The 21,403-nt window shown below is 40.8% G+C and overlaps 1 protein-coding gene across 5 annotated transcripts in view; it reads right to left on the bottom strand.

Moving 5' to 3' along the window:
- Positions 1-21,403, bottom strand: part of LOC107376025 (protocadherin-15) — a 383,296-nt gene that overhangs the window by 99,452 nt on the left and 262,441 nt on the right. For all 5 annotated transcript variants that reach the window (XM_070542556.1, XM_070542554.1, XM_070542553.1 and 2 more), the window contains 2 exons: positions 13,179-13,272; positions 2,791-2,919 (listed from right to left, as the gene is read on the bottom strand). In XM_070542556.1, the coding sequence (XP_070398657.1) occupies positions 2,791-2,919; positions 13,179-13,272 (223 nt within the window). The remainder of the gene's footprint in view (positions 1-2,790; positions 2,920-13,178; positions 13,273-21,403) is intronic.

The raw sequence follows: 21,403 nt of genomic DNA, 5'->3' as shown, positions 1-21,403 counted from the left end.
GTAGAGAAATGCTCACTATACAGTAAATGGTGCAAGTTAACTGACAAGGAAAAGGCTTCACAACTTGGCACTGACTAATTTAGGAGTGTGCCCCAGCTGACAATGGAGCCGTACCAAGGACTGTAGGAAGTCTTTCTTCCTCTCTGTATTAATGCGAGACAGAAACATTTAACACCACACTTCACAGCTGAACTATCTATGAATCTAGTTTATTTAGAAGCTTCCTCCCAAGGGGGACTGATCTCCCCAAATGCTGCGCGATGAGCACAATGTCTTAAAATGCAAATCTGTCCTCCCTGTGTGAAAAATGGAATATGTCCTTGGAAAAAAAAACATGTCTCTTCACCATGAAAGGATTAACACAAGGCTACAAGACAGAAACAAAATAGGAGATATTCTAGACAGACAGAAATAACAGTTAACATAAATTCAGCAGCTTTCAGTCTGCTGGTGTTCCTCTGTCTCAGCCAGCCTGGCAAGCCATCCTATATATGTGAATATATAGTCTGGCCACCACCCGTGGGGTGGGATCTACTGTTGTTTGTCAAACTGTCTCCACATGCTATTGGACAACAAACTACATCATGTACTCACTGCTACAAACGTTGGTCAATGGGGCAGTCCACCATACACTGCCAAAGAAGAAACAAATACATCCTTTTTCGAAATATAGCACTTAAGTACCTCTATTTGCTCTTGACTCAAGGAAAAGCCCAAGTCTAAATAGTCCAAATCTTATGCCAAAGCCATTTAAAACAAGCAGTCACCATCTTTGTTTTGCTCAGTCGCAGTAACATCCCGACCACCAAATAGATGGAGAGCTATGACTGGCCCACCAAACAGATTGAGCACTGTGATTGGCTATACAAACATATAAAGAGCTGTGGTTGGCCAGCCACCAGAGTAATGGGGACTGTGGTGGTTTTAATGGAGCGTGGCTAGACTGACATGTGGAACAAAGTAATTTTGCTTCGGCAACTGAAGGTCTAGATTACTTGGCGCAACAAAATCTCAAATTTTCTTCTTCCTTCCTTTTGTCTAAGTGGTGAGGTTGTTATAAAAAGACCAAATTATTTGGGATAATCTAATATTTGATCTAATATCATCTAATTTGTGTGTATAATATTGTTTTCATACACTGTGCTTACTGAAGTTTATGAAACAGTTGTTCTCTGAACAAAAAGCCATACATTCTTGATCAGTGATGACAAGCTCCACTGCAGCCTCGGTCTGTGCATAGAGAGCAGGATAGTATGGAGCTAAGTACGTTAATGTTCTTTTCCTTTTTAGTCAGATTCCCAGCTCAAGGTGGCAAGTTGCCAGCTCAGAAAACCCTTCCAAAGCGGTGCAGAGGGAGAGAGTTTGCATACTGGACTAAGCTTCTTTCTAGCTGTTAGCTGCATTTCTGAGGGAACACGGTGAAGGAGACTTGAGCAGGCTTTAAAGCATGCAAACACCAAGATTCCTCCATGTGTCATTTAGTCCTCCTCTATTCTTACGTTTAGTTGTTGTTTACAGGACACCCCCTTATATTCTGCCAAGAACCCAAACTCTTGGATAATACAAAACAGAGTAAGAGTACCAAATCAGTTTATGTTTAGGGGAAGAAAAGGTAAAGATATACAATTCTATGTGTTTCCCACAATATTTTCTGCCAATTGTGAACTCAAAGGTGTTCCCATTTTGCAACATACTTTTGCAGGAATGTGCTTCTTTCAGACTTTGAAACACTATGATACATCCTCCAATTATGATTAGAGATGTAAATGTTAAATGACCTACACTTGTATAGAAGGTGATATACAAAATGAATCCCAAGTGCTTTACACCACTGTGTTCTTCCCATTCAGTCACACATTCATACTCTGATGGTGATGAGCTACAACGGAGCCACAGCTGCCGTGGGGCGCACTGACGGAGGTGAGGCTGGTCCCTACAACCACCACTAGAAGGCAGGGCAGGTTAACTGTCTTGCCCAAAGACACAGCAGCAGATTCCTCTGCTTTCCAGATCACTGGACAACCCGTTTTACCTCCTGAGCTACTGCTGCCCTGGTTTGGCTTGCTTTAGCACCCCTAGTGTCCCTTTAGTAGAATCAAAAGCAAAATATGCATTTTGCATCTCTTCCCTGTGCGTTCGTCTTTTTAACACATTAATCTAACTGCAAAAATTTCTCCCCAGCCTCCATTAGTGTCTACAGGAGTGATTCGTCACTACATGAAACAAATCAGCTGTGTTCATGATCTAAAACATGCAGGAAACATGCTAGAAGCAGACTCCAGTGCCAGGCATACCAGCTCCTTTTTTCTCATCTCTCTCTCCATTTTGTGTGTGTGTGTGTGTGTGTGTGTGTGTGTGTGTGTGTGTGTGTGTGTGTGTGTGTGTGTGTGTGTGTGTGTGTGTGTGTGTGTGTGTACACACAACACACACATAGAACAAAACCAATAACAACAATAACAATACTATTAATAATCATTGGATTTACTCTTGAATCTGTCATGATTATGTTTGACAGAGGATGTTGGCTCTCATTAATGAATCCAGGCCAGTTAACCCACTTCAGTAATGAGAAAAATCTGGCTGAGTAATGAAGCTTAGCTGAAGGCGCCAACTGGGAAGCAGCTTTGGATAAAGCTTGTTGACTGGGGCCAGGTAATTGGTAATGGGCTCCATCAACACAGAGTGTAACACATGTTGACATGAAGTAAAGGTGATCAAATATATTATCATTATGCAGTAATTTGATTTAAAAACCAATACATGATCATTATCGTGAAATATTCCACTCACCATGACTTGTCCCACGAACAGATTGGCCTGTTCCTCTCGGACGGTAAAGTTAGTTGTCATGGTGACGTTGAACACGGGGTCATTATCGTTGACGTCAGTGACCACGATGCTCACGGTAGTAGTAGATGTCTTAAAGAAAACAAATCAAAAGAAAAACATTTAAGCTGTTGAAACTTACTTAATGCAGAATGCACACTGTAAAAAAGTTAAGCTCATTAAAAACAATCAAATACATCAACTACTATCTAAACCAATTCTACTTTTATATGATTCAAGTTCCTTGTTGGAAAATAATTGTCTTCAAATATTTTATATGCATCAATAATAATTATCAATAGTTATTAAAAGGAGGAAAATGATCTCAATTATCTGCTTTGGGCAGAAGGGAAATGTAACATAACTTTACAAAATATGGGAGGAATTTTCAGTAATTAATGTAAAACTGTTCCTCATGAATTACAGCCAAAATTGTTTTAGAAGCTGTGATTTGAATTTAACAAGATAAAATGTCTACTTAGTGTCTATTAAGTGTTACACAGAGAAATCAGGGAGATAATTATTACTAATAGAATTGTGAATTGCAAACATATGATTGTACAACAGATGACAGTTGAAGTCTTCATTTGTGTATGAGTGTCCCTGTCCTTTATATCCATGTCGATTCCCAAACTGATAGCATGACATTGAAAATCAAATCCAAACCATGTGTTTCAAGCCTCCTTGCTCATCCTAACATGGAAGACTTCTTTACTGCCTGCCTTCTGGTTTGAGGTCTTCATCTCATACTACAGACATTTTTTTATAAGCTGGAAAAATGATCTTTGCATTTTAAGTTCTTTGACATCAGTTGACTGAAGCAAGAAATGTAGAAGTTGCTGCCAATCAGTGCTATGTGTTGGAAGAGAGTGGTTAACGGAGGATTAAACGCTGCAGTTCTCACCAGAAACGACAGCTGTATCATGCTGCAGCACATCCTGCAAAATGCATGGATAAGTCTTCATTTAGCGTAAATGTAAGCAGAAATTTAACTTCATAAAATGCAGAATCCTTTGAAATGAAATGATTTTTAATTGTCTTTTTGTGGCAAATTAAACAAAACAAAAAATAAGCAACCAACTGGCTGCTTTCATAGACCCAAATAGACTTTCAACATGAACATATATTTTATGTAAAGTTTGTTGACTGTAAATATATATTAAAGGAGCTTTTTAGCATGTAACCCCCAGACCCGTTTTTGGCTGCATTCATGTGTTTTGCTGTTTCAGCTGCAAATTTAGAATTTTATTTTGAAATTCCTAAAACAGCCAAATGTTTAACTTTGTATGTCACTCTTACTTCCCGGAAGCTAGTCTCTGGTCTGAAACCTGTCTCCCCAACAGTGTTTTATTTCCAGGTACAAATTCAAGCTGGCAAAAATAACTAATATTTTAGATAAATGTCATCTCAATAGTGCCAACGGTAATAGTTTATTGTATACTGTCTGTACCTTTGGTCTCAATAGCATGATCAGGAAGCTTTAAAAGAAACTCTGGCTATGAGGACGTGTATGCCCTAATAAGCCACAATTTTTCTGTTGTACCAAAAATGTTGTTAGAAACACACAAAATATTACTGTTTATTTATAAATCTGTATTATTTAGTAGATTTTTGGACATACGTAGGACGCCATGTTTTCTGCACGCAATGCATTCTGGGGGCAATGGCGTGTATTGGTTGCACTTGGAAGAATAGCTATTGATGCTAGTGTTTGTTTACGCACTCACCATATTAATAATTAAGTAAAATGCTGCATTGTGCTGCTTTTGGATGTAATTTCCAGTCAGAGGGCAACAAGTGGAGTGATGTGAGTTAACACAGCTTTCCCAGAGGCAAGAAGAGGAGAAAGCAGTGGGAAGATGCCTGTGGACGGACACAACTTCCCATAGATCCACGACTGTGTTCCCAACATTTTTTTCCTGATGCGTTTGAGGCTTATAGTCGACCACAACGACTTAAAGAGTTCACCAGAGAGGCTGGTTATAAGAGAAGGTGGAAACTAAATCTTTACCGACCATTTCCCCACACAAGGAGCCTAAACACCCTCGGAGAGACAAGAGACGCTGGACGCTCTCCTGAGCCGACAACCCGCTCCGCAGCTGCTGCTTCTGTCACGTTCAGCGAACCATCAGACACGCCACTCGTCACGGATGAAGCTGAACGTTCACCTCGCCCGTCAGTAAAACAAGCAGTAAGTGTAGCAATCAGGCCCCCACAATGCGGCTTTAAAATTGAGGCCAACCCGGAAGTGAAATAAATTGCAGTTCCACCCTCATCCACTAGGGGCTGGTATCAGAAGCGAGCAAATCCTCATTGACTCCCATGTTAAAAATGCCAATTTCACAGCAGAAATGAACATGTTTACAGCCTGGTACCAGAACATGTTTTTGTTTAAATTATCTAGTTTACACTCATGACAACTCTGAGGGGGGGTGAATTTATTTCTCACTCTTCTGTTTAAGTGTATTAAAAGCCTAAAATTCTGTATAATTAATGAGCCTCAGACCCACGTGATCAAAGAGCTAGCTCCGTGGAAATGCCTCAGTAGAGCCTCGGTCTGGCTTGGAAACTGTTCTGGGATTTTGAGTTTCTGTGTTTGTGTATTCTTTTTTTGGATATTATTTGTGCAATTGTTGGACAAAATGACTTGCTGTGGCATTAATTGCTCTAATAGAGCGTCCAAGGAGTCTCCACTTCATTTTTTTTGTTTTGTGAAACATCGTCAGTGATTTCCTCATTAATGTTTCACTCTGGTTCAAATTGAAAAGGCTGAACAGATGACATGTTGATGTCGCTGAACAGTCACTACAAGGTGCCAAAGCCGTCCGGTGCAACCGAGGAACAACCATGTGACGTCACTACTCCGAGTGCATTGCGAGACTAACAACAATGCATGGTTTAACAATGGCGACCTACAAGTTTTAACAATTTTTAACAAATTTCATACAAAGGAAGACATCAAGAAGATTTTTTACACCATTTCAATATAACAGATACTAACATTAATCTTTTAAGAACCACAAAGTTTTGTAACCTGGGTTCCTTTCAAGTGGTTTCTTTGAGAAGTCAGATGTCCCATTTGAAAATGGTTTAAACATTGTTTTCACAAATTCCATCAGTGTTTGATGTAACCACTCTGTCCAATGTTTTCATAGAAAATTTCACTTTTTACATGAAAAAAGAGAAATACAGCTGCTGCTGATGTGAAAATTTAAGTTTAAACTACTTCATGTAACATATGAAGCTCATCTCTATTCAATTTAGGTGAAAGTTTGATTTGAAAATGCATTAATGACATCTATCCTGTAAATACAGTACAAGGTTGTAAACTGAATGCAACAGAAAGTAAAAGCTCCATCCAATGTGCTCTTAAATCAACCAGATAGTTTTAAATCAAAGATCTGACACACCGAGGAAGCAGACGGGAATTATTAATCAAACTAGCTGCATTAACTCAACGCATTGGATGACTGCATAACCATAAAAACTGTTCTGCTCAAAATATTGTCCTGTTTCTTACAGTGAATAAAATTATATTAACAAATGTGTAATTTTTAATCAGTTTCTGATTAGTTTTTTTTAATCTAAATAAAGCATTTGATAAAAACAGATTCTCCTCAAACAACTTTACTTCCTGCTTACTTTTGAAAAAAAAAACAGATTCAATCCACCCGCATCCACACAGAAAATGGATAAATGAGAATTTAGCTATTACACAAACCTATCCTCCAGAGAAGTTCAGTTGCCAAAAACATTTGTGTTTATGTAATAATAGATCTTTTATTTTTGTTGATTATTATAACTTGGTACATATAAAGATATAAATGCTGTTGTTGCCATTTCCCAGTTAAAGTCGGTTTCTAGTGAAACACGAAGCTCCCTACCAATCTTTAGATTTTGTGATGACATCATCATTTTTCATTTCACAGCGAACGTCAGGCCAATTAGGGTCACCACTCAAGCCTGAGTGTTGTTACCACTGCCAAAAAAGATCCCAACTCTGCAAACCTGAATGTGATTAATGAGCTGCTATCATTTATTTAGCATAAAACAGATGAGGCACTGTGAAGTGTCATCTTCAGAGCTAACAGTCTGTGAGCTGCAGAGGTGGCTGATGACGTTTTGCTTTTAAGTGATAATCCTGACCAGAACCCTTATTGACAGGACTGATATGATCTGGCTATTAGGGAGTTCTGTACTCCTGCTCTTGCCCACCGTGGGCCATCCGGCACATCGGGGTGAGATTCTGCAATCCAACTCCGCTTGGCAGGTTTGATTAAAGGTTGAACTGGTGAGAATACAAATTTTGTTATGTGTCCACCAGATGAGGACAAACTGTATTATGCAGCAGATGATGCAAGAGTTGATATCATGAAAACGTTATGCATGCATGTGTGCTTGGAAAAAGTGTAAGTGAAGCTGCACAAATGGAAGCTGGCTTTCTTCGCTTTGTTTGACTCTTGGTTATCAGACCTTTGTGCAACTAAAAAATTCAAATCACTGTTTTGTTACAACTATACACAAATGTTCCTTATCTCTCCTCAGTATTTAATTTTATGATGGAATTTTAAAATATAAAGTGATGAATACTATGGGTGTGTCTAAATTCAGGGGCTGCATCCTTACCCGGAAGACCAAGGACCTGACCTACAGTAGACTTGTATAATCTGAAAGGTCTAGCCTACTATCCTAAACAGAGAATGGAGCTCCAGATTTAGCCTAGCTTTTGATTTACTGTTCTTAATCCTGAAGGAATTTCGACTCTACCTAAATGAGAGCTCTGTTAAAATGACTTTAGAATGTAAAACTATTTTTGTTTACATAAAACACTTTTAAAGGTTGAAAATGGAACATGAACACCATAGCGACATCAACTGTATTGAGGTTGTAGTTGCAACAATAGAACAAGGATTCCAGTCGTCGGGAGACCAGGTCAGTGCTGCTTTTGGCGGGAATCTTAGTCTTAGTCTTTATGACAGGGCTTTTCTATTCCAGGTCTCGTGCTCCGGTATCCAGCACGTTTTAGTGGCTTCTCTGCTCCAACACACTTGATTCAGTGGTTGAATAATGTGCAGTAGCTCATCATGATCTGCATGATTCAAATCAGTTGTGTTGAAACAGGGTTAAAACCACAACGTGCTGGATGCTGGCCCTCGAGGCCCGGAATAGGATAGCCCTGCTTTATGACAAAAATGCATTTTAGTCTTAGTTTTAGTCAACAAAGGTTTTGTTTTTGGTTTTACAAATTTGAAACAGAGTTTTAGTCTTTAACAAATGAATTTATAGGTCAGACGTGTACTCTGAGCTTCTGGAGTGAGTTTCATGCCAACGTCATTTATTTTAGGAGACACAATCTTAGCTGCTGAGGCTAGCCACCAAAGCGCTATTTGTAGCTCGTCAGTGTCTCACTTTCGTTATAAAGTAAAGGGGTGTTAACGAAACCAATTTGTCATTGTTAACAAAAACAACTCTGTACCAGGTTCAATGCCGATACATGAAGTAACCAGCCAGCACCATGTTAAGTGACGAATCGTACAGGGTAAGGACTAATTTCTACTGATAAGTTTATTTTACAACATAATCTCGAGTTGGAACATCTTTTGGGGGTCAAAGGCAGCTGCATGCCTTGCAGAGTCCGCCTCACCGTGCCAAACAGACATTTTGATGCAACGGTGCCCTCAATTGGTTGATAAATGTAAACATAAACCCACTTGTCAAAAATTTTTTTTGATTATTTTTTAATCAAAATATAGCTTTTAAAGGAAATACTGTAACACCATTCTGCACACCTCTAAACGCCCCGTGGAGGTATTATTTTCAAAATATAGTTTATTCATTAAATTGTCCCATAATCAAGCTTTAAGTAATTTTATAGGACTAAAGCCTTAAATCTAATCATTTAAACTTATGCTAACAATTATAACTGTAATTTTAGCCTACATTGTTCGGAAAATGCATCGTTAGGCCCTTAATGTATCCTGGGATATAATGAGCTATGAAGGATACACCAGAATCATCCTTCAAATCAGGGATAAAGAGGGCTGGATTTGTGGGCTGCATTAAAAGGAGTCCTTGAATTTGGACAGCCTTTGTTGCTTCACTGTGACGTAATCGGAATTTGCACACACTCACTGTTGACTAACTAGAAGATATTGTTGAATTCCAGTCATAAACTAAACTTTGAATTTAAATTGTTTATTCTAAAAGTCTTAAGCTTTATTTCATGCTCTCAGACTGCTCCAAAGACCCATTATACTTTTAAGAAATAGAATTTTGTGGCAAAGATACACGAAAATGTGGTTCTCTAATTTTGAGAAATTTCTGCTTTTCTGAAGGTTCTTTCTGAAAGGTTTCTTGATTTTGTTTTTCATGAAGAACTCAGCTTGACCTTCAGCAGATCTGTCATTTTAAAAAAGAAGATTTCTTAGCACTGATGGCCTTCAATCAAGCAGTGGAGAGCCCAGCAAAGGGCCACAGACTGCGACTTGGTGCCAGCTGCGATGTCAATCTTTAACCTTGATGCATGAGGTGCCCATAAACTTTAAACGTTTAATTACAGTATGAGATGACCTAACTTTGTTGTATGTTTTGCTGTTACTTTCTCTGGCCTTCGTTTGCTTTTAGAGCACAAATATTTTAGTTTGCAAAGGCAACGGCTGACATCTGGCAGATATGGATCTACATGAGATCACAACTGGATGGACAAAAATGACCTGGAAAGACGCTGTGTCACTGTCAATGTGTGTCTGCGCTGCAGGAAATATTTTTTTAGACAGTTTCCTGCACCTGTGTTAGAAGAGCCCCACAATGTCCAACAAAGTTACCCAACCTGAGGGACAACGTCATATTGAAGTCCAAGTGGGGTCATAGTTACACATCCAAATAGCAGACCTAGTTTGCGTATCCTACAGAAGTCCAAAGTTGGTCTTGGACCGATGGACCCAAAAAAGACAAAATTATGAATGAATAAAAGTGCCTGTGTGACATTTGGCTCATTTACTTTTTTATAAATACTTTAGAGGAAGAAAAATATCGAGATGAATATGGCTAAAAATGCTGAGTTATAAGTTTTTGCCCATTTAGCTCAGTCCTAGTTTAAAGCTGGGATACATAATTAAACATTTCTAAAGTAACTTAAAAAAATAACATCTGCCCCTGTTCTATGACATAATAATCTTTCATAATTAATATTTCACCTAAGTCCCTCCCCTGGCTTCTATAGCAAAGGGATCATTTATGCGAGCCAGAAGCGTTTACAAATCCACACGAGGGAGATCAGTAAGAATGCACACCAGTTCCCAGCATTCACTATGGGATGGTAGCACAGATAGTCAGAACACTGGTAGGATATTCTAACAAGGTGGTGCATTGTCAAATAGCCATATCTATCTCTCAGTGATACCCCTTCGAAAACTGCTTCCGTCATGTTTACATGCCGAAACACCATAACGAATAGCTTTTATGTTAAGTTAAATATTCTGAAAACACCGTTCCAGTGACAGGATTAAGGTGCCAGCCAGTTTATGGTGTGATTTTTGTGCCACCAACTTGAGCACACAGTGATAAATCGGCACAAGCACAGCTGCAGCCTCTCTCTGTGTGCTCAACTCTGTCTTCGGCACACGTGTCTCTCCCAGCTCTTGCTAAACTCGCAACTTATAAAGCAAAGTAGCCTCTCCGCCAGTCAATCACAGACAGCTTTCTTTTATCCAACCAAAGCATGTCCAGGAAATATGGCTTTCCAAACAAACAGACAATCAACAGCTTATTAAACTGCTTTCTGCTGCTTAGCAACCGGTCACCATCCACTTGTTTTAATTTATGTGTCATGACCATATTTTCACTTCCAAAAAAAAAAAAAAAGACACTTTGCCCATTCCTAAAACAGTTAAATTGCACTTTGTTCAGTTAAAGAGGACTACTTGCTGGATTGTTTTTATATTTTGTCTTTTAATTGTTAATTCAAGGACACCTTTGTTCCACATCATTTCAATGCTATTTATATATATAAACTGTTGCAACGGTATACAAATTTGGCAGAATTGAGGTTTAACAAATATTCATTTGTTCTTTATTGTCAGATTTCAGAAGGATTTTGAACTAAACTAGTTGTAATTCAACTAATTAATTAAAATTAAAGTCCCATGAACTCATCACACACTGGTGAAACTCAGCATTTAACCCAACTCCTTAAAACTGAGTGTCAAGCAGGGAGGCATTGTTAAGGTCTTTGGTATGACCCAACCGGGATTTGCACAACGATCTCCCAGTCCCGTGTCGGACACTCTACCACTAGGACACTGAGAAGGTTATGACCACATCCTTTCCCCCTGTTAAGTACAGTAGACTGAAATTAATAGCTTTATTTGGAAATATAACATATCTAACTTTTAATGTACACACACACACAAACACACACACACACACACATATATATATATATATATATATATATATATATATAACATATTTCTTTAACATTGACCCCGCTAATGAGCTGATTTAGGGTCATTTTTTAATAAAAACTGAGAAAATGCAAGAAGGCAGGGAAGTAAAAGAAACTGATGAAATAACTGGTTCTGTTAAATGTAAGCTCCCCCTATCTCTCAATCCCTTTGACATCCCTGCAGGTCACTATTCCACTACTGGGAAAAAAAAAAAAAACTAGTCTCAAACTCACACCTTGGAGAAATGTAGAGTCTCCATTTGCCCTGACATGCATGTTTTGTTTTGTTGGAAGAAACCAGAGAGCTCAGAGAAAACTCACACAAGCACGGGGAGAACATGCAAACTCCACACAGAATGGTTGCAGGTGGCATTTGAACCTGCAACCTTCACTGCAAGACAACAGTGCCACCAACTGTGCAAACAAGCATTCCCACAAAAAAAGATCTAAACATAAAAATCAAAAAGAAGCACAACACTCCGCCTGTCTTCATTTTACTCCAACCTGTCACCTTTGCTCTCTTACTGATCCTCTCCCTTGTTTAATTCACTTCCAGTTGTAACTTCATGTCTCCCTGGCAGTGGCGTGGAGCCCACACACATAAGGCATTAATATTCCCTGAACCTAATTGCATGCAACACAGAAAAACATTTATTATTCAGCTAAAAACTGCTGCGCTGTATCACCATCAAGACGTAGACAAAAGGCTCCAGCTAGTGGGGACATCACCGTGCAAGGTGATGCCTCATTTCACACACACACACACACACACACACACACACACACACACACACACACACACACACACACACACACACACACACACACACACACACACACACACACACACACAAACACACACACACACACGCACTCACGCACACACACACACACTTCATTTGTTTCTCTTTTCACAGTCTAAGTCCCACTTGACCAGCGCACCATGACTGCCAACATTTTATGGGTGTGCAGGTGAGAGGGCGGCAATCAACATCACTCTAGTGACAGCTCATCAGCTAATGTTCACTCCCTATCACACGCCGCATTTAAAAACGGAAACTGCCTTTCACCTCTCCATGGATTAAAGACAGGTGCAAGAATAAATAAACAAAAGGACCGGAGCCAGCTGAAGTGACGTCTAATTAAATTAAGACAGTTTATGCCATTAGCAGCTCCTGGTGGGAGACGGCACAGCCAGCACTCACCTCAGGTTGCTGTCCGCAGTTTCTTGAGGCTAAGTTGTAGCTTTGTGAATACTGCACTGTTCCCTGACTGCTTTTCATTAAACCAAGTTTGCAGCAGCTTAATGTTACACTTTAATATGTTTTCTAGTCACAGGTAAAATAAAAGGACAGGCTCGGAGACAGATTGCAATAAAGTCTGATTTTATGGTGCATTTAGGGAAAGAAAAAGAACAGAGAAGAAAGCAAAGACTCAGATTTCTTTTCCCGCTGTAACTTCTTCCAATCTGTCTCCAGCTGGAAAGCATGGACATTTTGCAAAAAAATGTAATTGCCTGTCCTGTTCCTCTGCTAAAGCTGAACTCTTTGTGTGTCAGAGTCGCAATAACTTGAATAAAAGGAAATGACTAATAAACTAACACATTCGAATGTCACTCCAAAGGAAAGTAATTGGAAAAAAATGCAAACTTTGCCCATTTGTATTCAAAAGTTTCCTCTACAATTGATTTAATAGGACAATAAAAGCAGCCCAAGTGACACCACTGTGGCTGAGTCAGATTCAGACTAAGAGCAAACTTCTCCCTCATTTTTTACTGCAACAACTGAAAAAAGGGAAAAGTCATGGGATGATCATCTCGATACCAATGAAGTCTCATATTTTCTAACTAAAGAAGGCTCTAAATTCATTATCAGGTCAAAAGAACAAAAGAAAAATTGTGCCTCACCCCTCCGATGTGGCCGTCGGAAGCTGTGACAATCAGCCGGTACTGGTCTGTGGTCTCTCGGTCCAAAGGCTTTCTCAGAAGTAAAAGGCCAATCCTGCAGAGAGAGGTCAGGGAAGGTGCTCGTGTTACTTTCATAAATAAGGGAACAACCAGTAGCTCTGAATAATTCTTGCACAGTTTTTTCTGTGTCCTAGGAAGAGAGTGCATTCATTTAAAGAAATGTGTTCTAAGCTCTTGAATACTTCATCTCTGATGCAACACAGTGTCAAGAAGAGGAGTCCGTTTCACACTTCATTTAATGCCAGATTTGACAGATTTATGAAACACGGCATCTGATGGAGGAGGATGGCTTTAGGGTGAGGAGCAGGTGGGAATTTCTATTTTGCTCTGTCTCCCAAAGCATGCAGACTACAAACAGAACCGTTTTTTATTTTCCTTCTAATGACTGCTGCAGACGGAGCAGCCCTCCTGCTCGCTCACACGGTTTAATTTGGCTCTGGCATTCCAAACACAAAGCGTAGATGGATTCCTATGCAGAACGCTGAATTATCTTTGTTTGCACACAAGACACGCGAGGGCAAGTCGAGCCACATAAACACACGGAGAACAATTTCTCCTGCTGCACTCGAGAGAGGCTCCGCCACAACCAAAAGCGGAAAGAAAGGCGAATGCATCTGAACTCACTGCTAAATTAATGCCCGTAGCAATTCCCTGCTGTCCCCTGCTCCTTCACATTTCTGATTTAAAGCTCTTGTGGTCGAGCAGTCCAAGGAAAACTGGACCACTACTTTCTTCTGCAGTTATATTACACAGCCTCATTTTAAACTCTGACAGGCAAATTACTGAAACTCTGTCAAGGTTATCTATTTCTCCAAACACATGCCACAAGGTTATAGTGAGAACGCTGTTTCTGAATTCCCCACACCAGATGACTGCTGACTCAAGAGGGCAAAATCACAATCAATGTGGAACGTCACCTTTACAGGCTGAGCTACTCATTTATTTAGAGACGAAGAAGTGGGAACCGAAAAGAACACGTAAAGATGATTTTCGGTTACGATGGCGATGATTATTGACGGTGGAGTGTTTATTCCTCACTAGAGCGGAAGGCTATGACAATGCTTGAGTGGACGAGTCGGAGAGGTTCACCGATCCTGTACGATAGCATCCTGCCTCCTCAGCCCAGCCGCCACAAATGAAAAGATGTTGTCAGATGTGTAGGACACTATTAACGGCATCGTCTGGGGTGTCGGCGGTGTGGTCCAGAGGCTATCCTTTCCTAGTCCCACTAACAGTTGATCTTTCATTCTGCTCAGATCATGTCCCTCGTACGGGAGATTGGAACTGATGCAGAAGGTGTGAGCTCCCAGTGGCATGAATGTTTTACTTGATGGCAAGACGCACAAGATAAGCTGCAGAACTGAAATTCAATTTCAAACTCACTAAACCTCTCCAGAGATTTTTTTCCTGTAAGTCTGTCATATTTTATAAAAAAACACTGAACCATTTTATTTAAGACATTTAAAGGGGCCATATTATGAAAAATCCACTTTTTGGAGCTTTTTACCCTTGTAATATTCTTATTTTCTCATAAAAAAAAAAATAAAAGTTTTTACCTGCATTTAAGCATTTTCCTGTTTCAGCTGCAATTTTTTTAATTTCACTTTAAAAATCGTATAAAAGCCTCAATAGAAACTAATGTTGTCACAAGGCCCTGCTGCTCTCCCCGAAGCTAGTCTCTGGTCTGAAGCCTGTCTCCCCTGGCCACCACAGGATATGTGCGACCGGTGTCCTGTAACAGACGTGGTTGAGTGCCAGGCTGGCGTGGTGTTTTGCACAGGTTCACATCCTGATCTGTGTAGTAACTTTTTTTCTTCTTTTTTAGCTCCAACACCTTATTGAAAAACTAAACTATAAGGACTAACCTTTTCTTTTACTTTCTTTGTTTACTTAGCCAGTGTGAGTCCATGTGACGTGTGCAGGGATAATAAACTAAAGAGCTGCTTGGAAATTACTCAATTCAAACATGTTTAGAGACAAACTATTTTGCAGAAAATAATCAATAAAATATAAAAACATGAAATGTGCTTCAGCTGGCAACATTAATTACTGCCCACACCAGGAGTCGAACCCACGCCAGCACACGGTAAAACTGAAACAGCAGGCAGACACTTGTACCCCTAGACTACCATAACAATTTGCGCAACACGCCCACCTAAGACGCTGTTGTAGGCACGTTTTGCCGGAGCAGGTGTGGGCGGAGTTTCACTGAAACGTAACGTTTGATTTACGGGTGTAAATTCAGGCAGAGGAAATTAACTCGTATTCAAGATAAATGACATCTCAATAGTGAAGTAATCTTTTATAATATACTGTGCCTATATTTGCTCTCAAAGATTTAAAATAGCATGATATGGAATTTTTAAATCAATTATTTGTATTTGTTACTCTATTTTTAAAAATAGACAACTGACCAAACGTTGTTTGGTTTCCTCACACTGTAAAAGGTTCAAAGTTTTCCTACTTTCATTTCAGATTCAGTTCAAAGCAAGAATGCTGACTGCAAACGAGAACACGCTGCTAGAATCAATGGTGGCATGGCCTCTAGTTTAGGTTTTTGTGAGTTTGAGAAACCTTGGCTTCAGAGGTGATGCTGCAGTCGAACAGAAGTAGACAGGGCAGTTCAAAACACAGGATATCTAGTCTGAAAATCTACATCCATCCATGTGTTGGTGTGCCGTTCTGGATTAGCTGCACGGGAGACATGAGCATTTTCTTTTCCCTTCGGGGAGCGGTGGGAGGTGAGACAGATAGATGCACCGACAACCTGTTGGTAAAAATCTTCTCTGTCTTTATCTGGAATTGTCTGTGGGGGTCCCATGACACACTCCACGGCCCGCAGCAACAACGGACAGCCGCTCTCACTAAGTGTGTCTCAACCCTTGTGACAACTAGAATAAATACGACTCTTTGTTGTTATCACTACCGTGTGTGTGAGCCTACCATTTGTGGGTCAGGACGGACCCTTTAGGAGTCACTGATAAAAAAGAAAATTGATGTCCAAGGTGAATTCCTTGTATAAATACCACCGAGGATGCATCCAGAACCACTGGCAGCTGCTTGAATCCAGCTCTCATAGATCGAAGCCTTGTGTTTTTTACAGATTTGATCACAGTCAGCTCCTGCATCATTTGTAGTGAAGAATGTTGGTTTATTACACCCATGCTCACCTTCTCTGTCACGCTGAATAAGTTTATCCTCTCAGTGGCTTTGTGATGCATGCTAATAGTACCCACATTTCACAGCAGGCTTACGATTTTTACAGCTTCTGAAAATAACCTCCCAGAACGTGCCTTTTTTTCTAAAAGTAAAAGCGACACAAATTCCAATTAATATTAAGCCATTATCCCACAAGGCTGGGCCTGTATTAGAGATTTTCAGTTGGAATAATTCTGAATTAGTATATGATGTTGTTGCACTTATTTGTATATTTGTTCAGGTGACCTATAGAGTACAGAACTTAAAGGTGTGGAACACTTGTTTAATTAATACATTTGCAGAAGTCTCTAGTGGTATGAATGCCTTGTAAGTCATACTCTGGGGAAAAAAGCCCAGGGGTCTCATTTATCAAACATTGCGTAGAATCCTTACTAAAACCGTACTTAAGCTCAGCAAAAAAATGTACTTAAGCCAAGTAGGTTTGTGATCTATCAAACATGGAGTACGTACAGCTGCAAGCAATCTCCGCTTCATAGATCTGAGACTAACGAGAATGTTTCTCAGCTGCATTTTAGTCACATCCCGCCCTCACCACGCCCACTTACTGCCATAAATAGTCAGTGCAAAGTGCCTTGTGGATCTCATGCATATACATAAGCTGGCTGTTGCAGCGCTCTGCCAATGACGATGGCGACCGTAGATCAAGGCAGATCAAGGAAGCGCAATTTCACAGAAGCAGAAATTGACGTACCTATGGGTAAGAGGGAGAAATGAAAGGAAGTGCTTTTGCAAAACAAATGAGAGAAAATCCATGGAATGGCACAGCGTTGCTGAAGCCGTCAATGTTGTGAATTCTTCAGAGAGATCTGTGGCGGATATAGAAAAATGGTCCGCTTGGGATTCGATCCCCAGACTCCTGGGTGAAAATCACGCACACTAACCAGTCAGCCAAACAGAAATCTTCCTTGTACAAGTAGCCAGGGTACATGATCAATCGGGTCACAGTGACAGGACACACACTGTCACAGACATTCTGTCTCAATCTGTCCCCCTGCTGATATTCTGCATTCTGTATTCTGCGCTGCAGGCTGTGTGTGTGTGCGCACGCATGTGTGTGTGAGAGGATGTATGTGCGTGCACGCGTGTGTTAGTGCATGTGGGGGGGTCTTGTTCTGTGTGAAAATGAAGCAGTACAAGTGATAATGCTGCAGGATTTCATAATTGTATCCTTCTCAGCAGCAGCACTGCAGGTGCTCTCCATGTCCAAAATGTGCGTAAGCGAGGTCCTTAGTCAACTTAAAGTTGTGCACATTTTTCCGCTAAGTTTTCTTTCATAAATCCCAAAGTTTGCGTGGAAAGTTGCTTAAGCAGTTTTCCGATCCCGTTTTGTGCGTAAGCAAGCTTGATAAATGAGGCCCCTGGTTCACCAGTTTCAGGAACTAGCAGACTACCAGATCCGACTTGAGCTTTATGACGGTAGGATTTGGAGTCCTATTTCATGATATGTGAACATCTCACCTCTAATTGGCTGAAAGCAGTGCAACTCTACCACTGACTTCATTTGTTCTGCTACATTAATGTTTATTGTCCACAAATAACCCAAGCCTGCAGGAGTTCTGTTAGCTTCTACTAGCTGAGAAGTTTTTCTGATGTTTCCTGGACACTGAACCAACAGCAGTCTACCCGCCACGAGTCAAGATGAGTGAGTCCTTGAATGTTAAGTGACAGTGTGACGTAGATCTGTCAGCTTTTCAAATCTCAGAGTTTCACCGTGTATTTTTTGTCAAAAGCCAATGCAGGAGACAGGTGAAGGAGACTATTTGTTTGATCAGCCAGCATGAAAAACTCAAGAGTGATCAGTTATAACCAAGCCCCCACAATGCGGCTCAAAAATTGAAGCAATCCCGGAAGTACCAAAAATTGCAGTTCCACCCTCATCCGCTGGAGGCTGGTGTCAGAAGCCAGCAAATCCTCATTGACTCCCATGTTAAAAATACCAATTTCACAGCAGAAATAAACATGTTTACAGCCTGGTACCAAAACATGTTTTTGGTTTAAATGATCTAGTTTATACTCATGACAACTCTGAGGGGGGTGAAATTTTTCTCACTCTTCTGTTTAAGTGTATTAAAAGCCTAAAATTCTGTATAATTAATGAGCATCAGACCCACGTGACCACAGAGCTAGCTCCGTGGAAAGGCCTCAGTAGAGCCTTGGTCTGGCCTGGAAACTGTTCCGGGATTTTGAGTCTCTGTGTTTGTGTATTCTTTTTTGGATTTTTTTGTGCAATTGTTGGACAAAATGACTTGCTGTGGCATTAATTGCACTAATAGAGCATACAAGGAGTCTACATTTCATATTTTTCAGTAAGTTAAATTATATTTATGTATTTTAGGTCACTGCTGAGCTGAGCTTAGATTTTAACATGTACTGTTTAACCATGAAATTTAAATGTAATAGGGTAAAACCCAGTGCATTTAACATAATGCTGCACTTTAGAAAATGGATTGAAATACAACATGTTGGTGGAGCTGGGTTCCGACTATCGTCTGGTGGAGCTCTCGGGAGACCGATGTTTTCCACCCGTTCTCGCCTCCTCGCAGCTCGGCGCATCTCTGTCTGATCGTGGCTTCTGTCTGCTGCGCAGGCTGCCAGCTTGTGAAGCTCTGGATGGAAACTGATGTTTTCCACCCGTTCTCCCCTCCCCGCAGCTCGGCGCATCTCTGTCTGATAGCGGCTTCTAATGAGTGGGCTGCCGGCTGGTTCTCCCCTGCCCGCAGCTCGGCGCATCTCTGTCTGATAGCGGCTTCTAATGAGTGGGCTGCCGGCTGGTTCTCCCCTCCCCGCAGCTCGGCGCATCTCTGTCTGATCGCAGATTCTGTCTGCTGCGCGGGCTGCCGGCTTGTGGAGCTCTGGGACGGAAACCTTTCCACCCGGTTCTCCCCAGCGGCAGCTCTGCGCATCTCTGATCGCAATGGCGCTTGTCTGCTGCGCGGCTGCCGGCTTGTGGAGCTCTTGGAGACCTCTGTGTTCCACCCGGTTTTACCCAGCGGTCAGTCTGACGTATCTCTGACTCAGAAGCTCTGGTGTTGTGCACCATTATCTCCAGTTGTAGCTAGCTTGCTACCTCCGTTAGCTTAGCTCCCACCTCCGCGTTCGCTTTGGGTTAGCTTCAGGTTAGCTTGTAGCTAGTTCGACCGGGTGTCGTCAGTTGATCGCAGCCTTACAGCCCCACCCTAAGCTCCTCCTCTCTTCCCTTTTGTGGAATTGTCTGGGCTTGATGGAACCTGTGACACGGTCAAAATGGCGGTGGTGGCCACCTCCCATTTCTCCTCAAAAACGTGTTATTGGAGCCTATGGAAACCCATTGTCCAATATTTATATGTCGATGGTTATAACAGACATTAGTTAGCTGCTTAATAATGCATTAAATAATATGTTTAGTAATGCTATGTAATGCATAAAAGCAGTTTTTAACACTTTATTTAATGGTTTATTAATGTTTAATAATGCACTAAGAAACGTTAATAAAAGGACCCTTACTGTAAAGTGTTATCACAAATTGTTGTGCTCATGGGAAGCTTGTGTGAATTCACCTGTCCCAAAGCATCTTTCTTGTGTGTTCCTTTATATATTCTTTGGCCTCGTTTAATCTCCGTCTTGGTCAGCAACCTCCCCCATATTGTCTGACGGAAGTCTGTATCAAATCTCTCCTGTATCAACCACATTGACTCTGGCAACTCTAAGAGAAAGCTGTCAGAATATTGTCTTTAAAATGTTAAAGCTTGCTGCAATTCAAGAGCAATGCCTCGAGACCCATGAAATGAAATAATGAACACTTGAAAATGTTTCAAGATATTTTGGAAATGTCCCTTACAAAGTCACAACTGTGTGAAATACTTGCTTAAGTCATTTTGAAATACTACTGCTTTTACAATAAATCTGGTCTTAGGGATTCATTTAATTCTTCTGGAAGAGTTGAGAGAAAAGAAAAACAAAAAGAAAAGAAAAAGGTATACAGGAGTTGCTCTCCTTGTATCTTGATTCCATAAGTGCAGGTTTTAGCTCTAACATCTCCAGTTGGTCCAAAGCTCTGCAGCCACATTTATCACAAGGACAAAAAGGCACAAACACATCACGCCTGTGCCTGCCTCATTGCACTGGCACCTTGTTACGTTTTCTATCGATTCCAGCATTTTACAGCTTACTTTCAAAGCCTGAATGGTCCTGCCCCTAAGTATATTTCAGACTTACTGACCCGGTAAGTTTCCTCCCAACCATTAAGCTCTGCAGATAGTGACCCTGGTAACTGTTGCCAGTTCACATTTTGTAACAAAAGGATGCTGAGAAGTTGTGTTTGGAAAAAGTCTTGCAAAATTGATTCAGGCACATACAATGCAGGTCCTTCAGGAATCCCTCTGAATAAAAATAAGAAAAAGACTATGTTTTAAATGATGAAAGACTTTCAGTCAGAGGACTCCAAAGCACTTTACACTACAGTGCATCCTTCAGCCATTCACACACACATTCACATACGGATGGCAATGAGCTACCGGGGACAGCAGTAGCTCAGGAGGTAGAGCAGGTTGTCCAGTAATTGTAAGGTTGCAGGTTCGATCCTGGCACCAACCATTCAAATGCTACTGTTGTCTTTTTACAAGGCACTTAACCCGCCCTGCCTCCTGGTGTTGGTTGTCTATCTATTTATTTGTGTGTGTGTGTGTGTGTTGGTGGGGGGTGGGGGGTCATTTCTGAAGTCAATTTTTGACCCCTGCACTTTTTACCATCCCAAAACAATATCATGATACATTAGCTGAACACTGGTTGAGCACTAGGACTGGCCTGTTTCCCATTAGAACTTACTGTAAAGCCCCCTCCCCCCATACTGATTGTATTCCTCCCACTTCTAAAGTCAAGACTACGTCCATGGTAGGAGGGACTAGTGGTGCCAGTGCTTGACACTGCATCTGTCCGTTTGCCCCAAGGCAATTTTAGATCGGGCCAAT

The sequence above is a fragment of the Nothobranchius furzeri genome, chromosome 12 (assembly GCF_043380555.1).
Source record: "Nothobranchius furzeri strain GRZ-AD chromosome 12, NfurGRZ-RIMD1, whole genome shotgun sequence".
NCBI lineage: Eukaryota > Metazoa > Chordata > Actinopteri > Cyprinodontiformes > Nothobranchiidae > Nothobranchius > Nothobranchius furzeri.
This window is presented reverse-complemented; position numbering and strand designations above follow the sequence as displayed.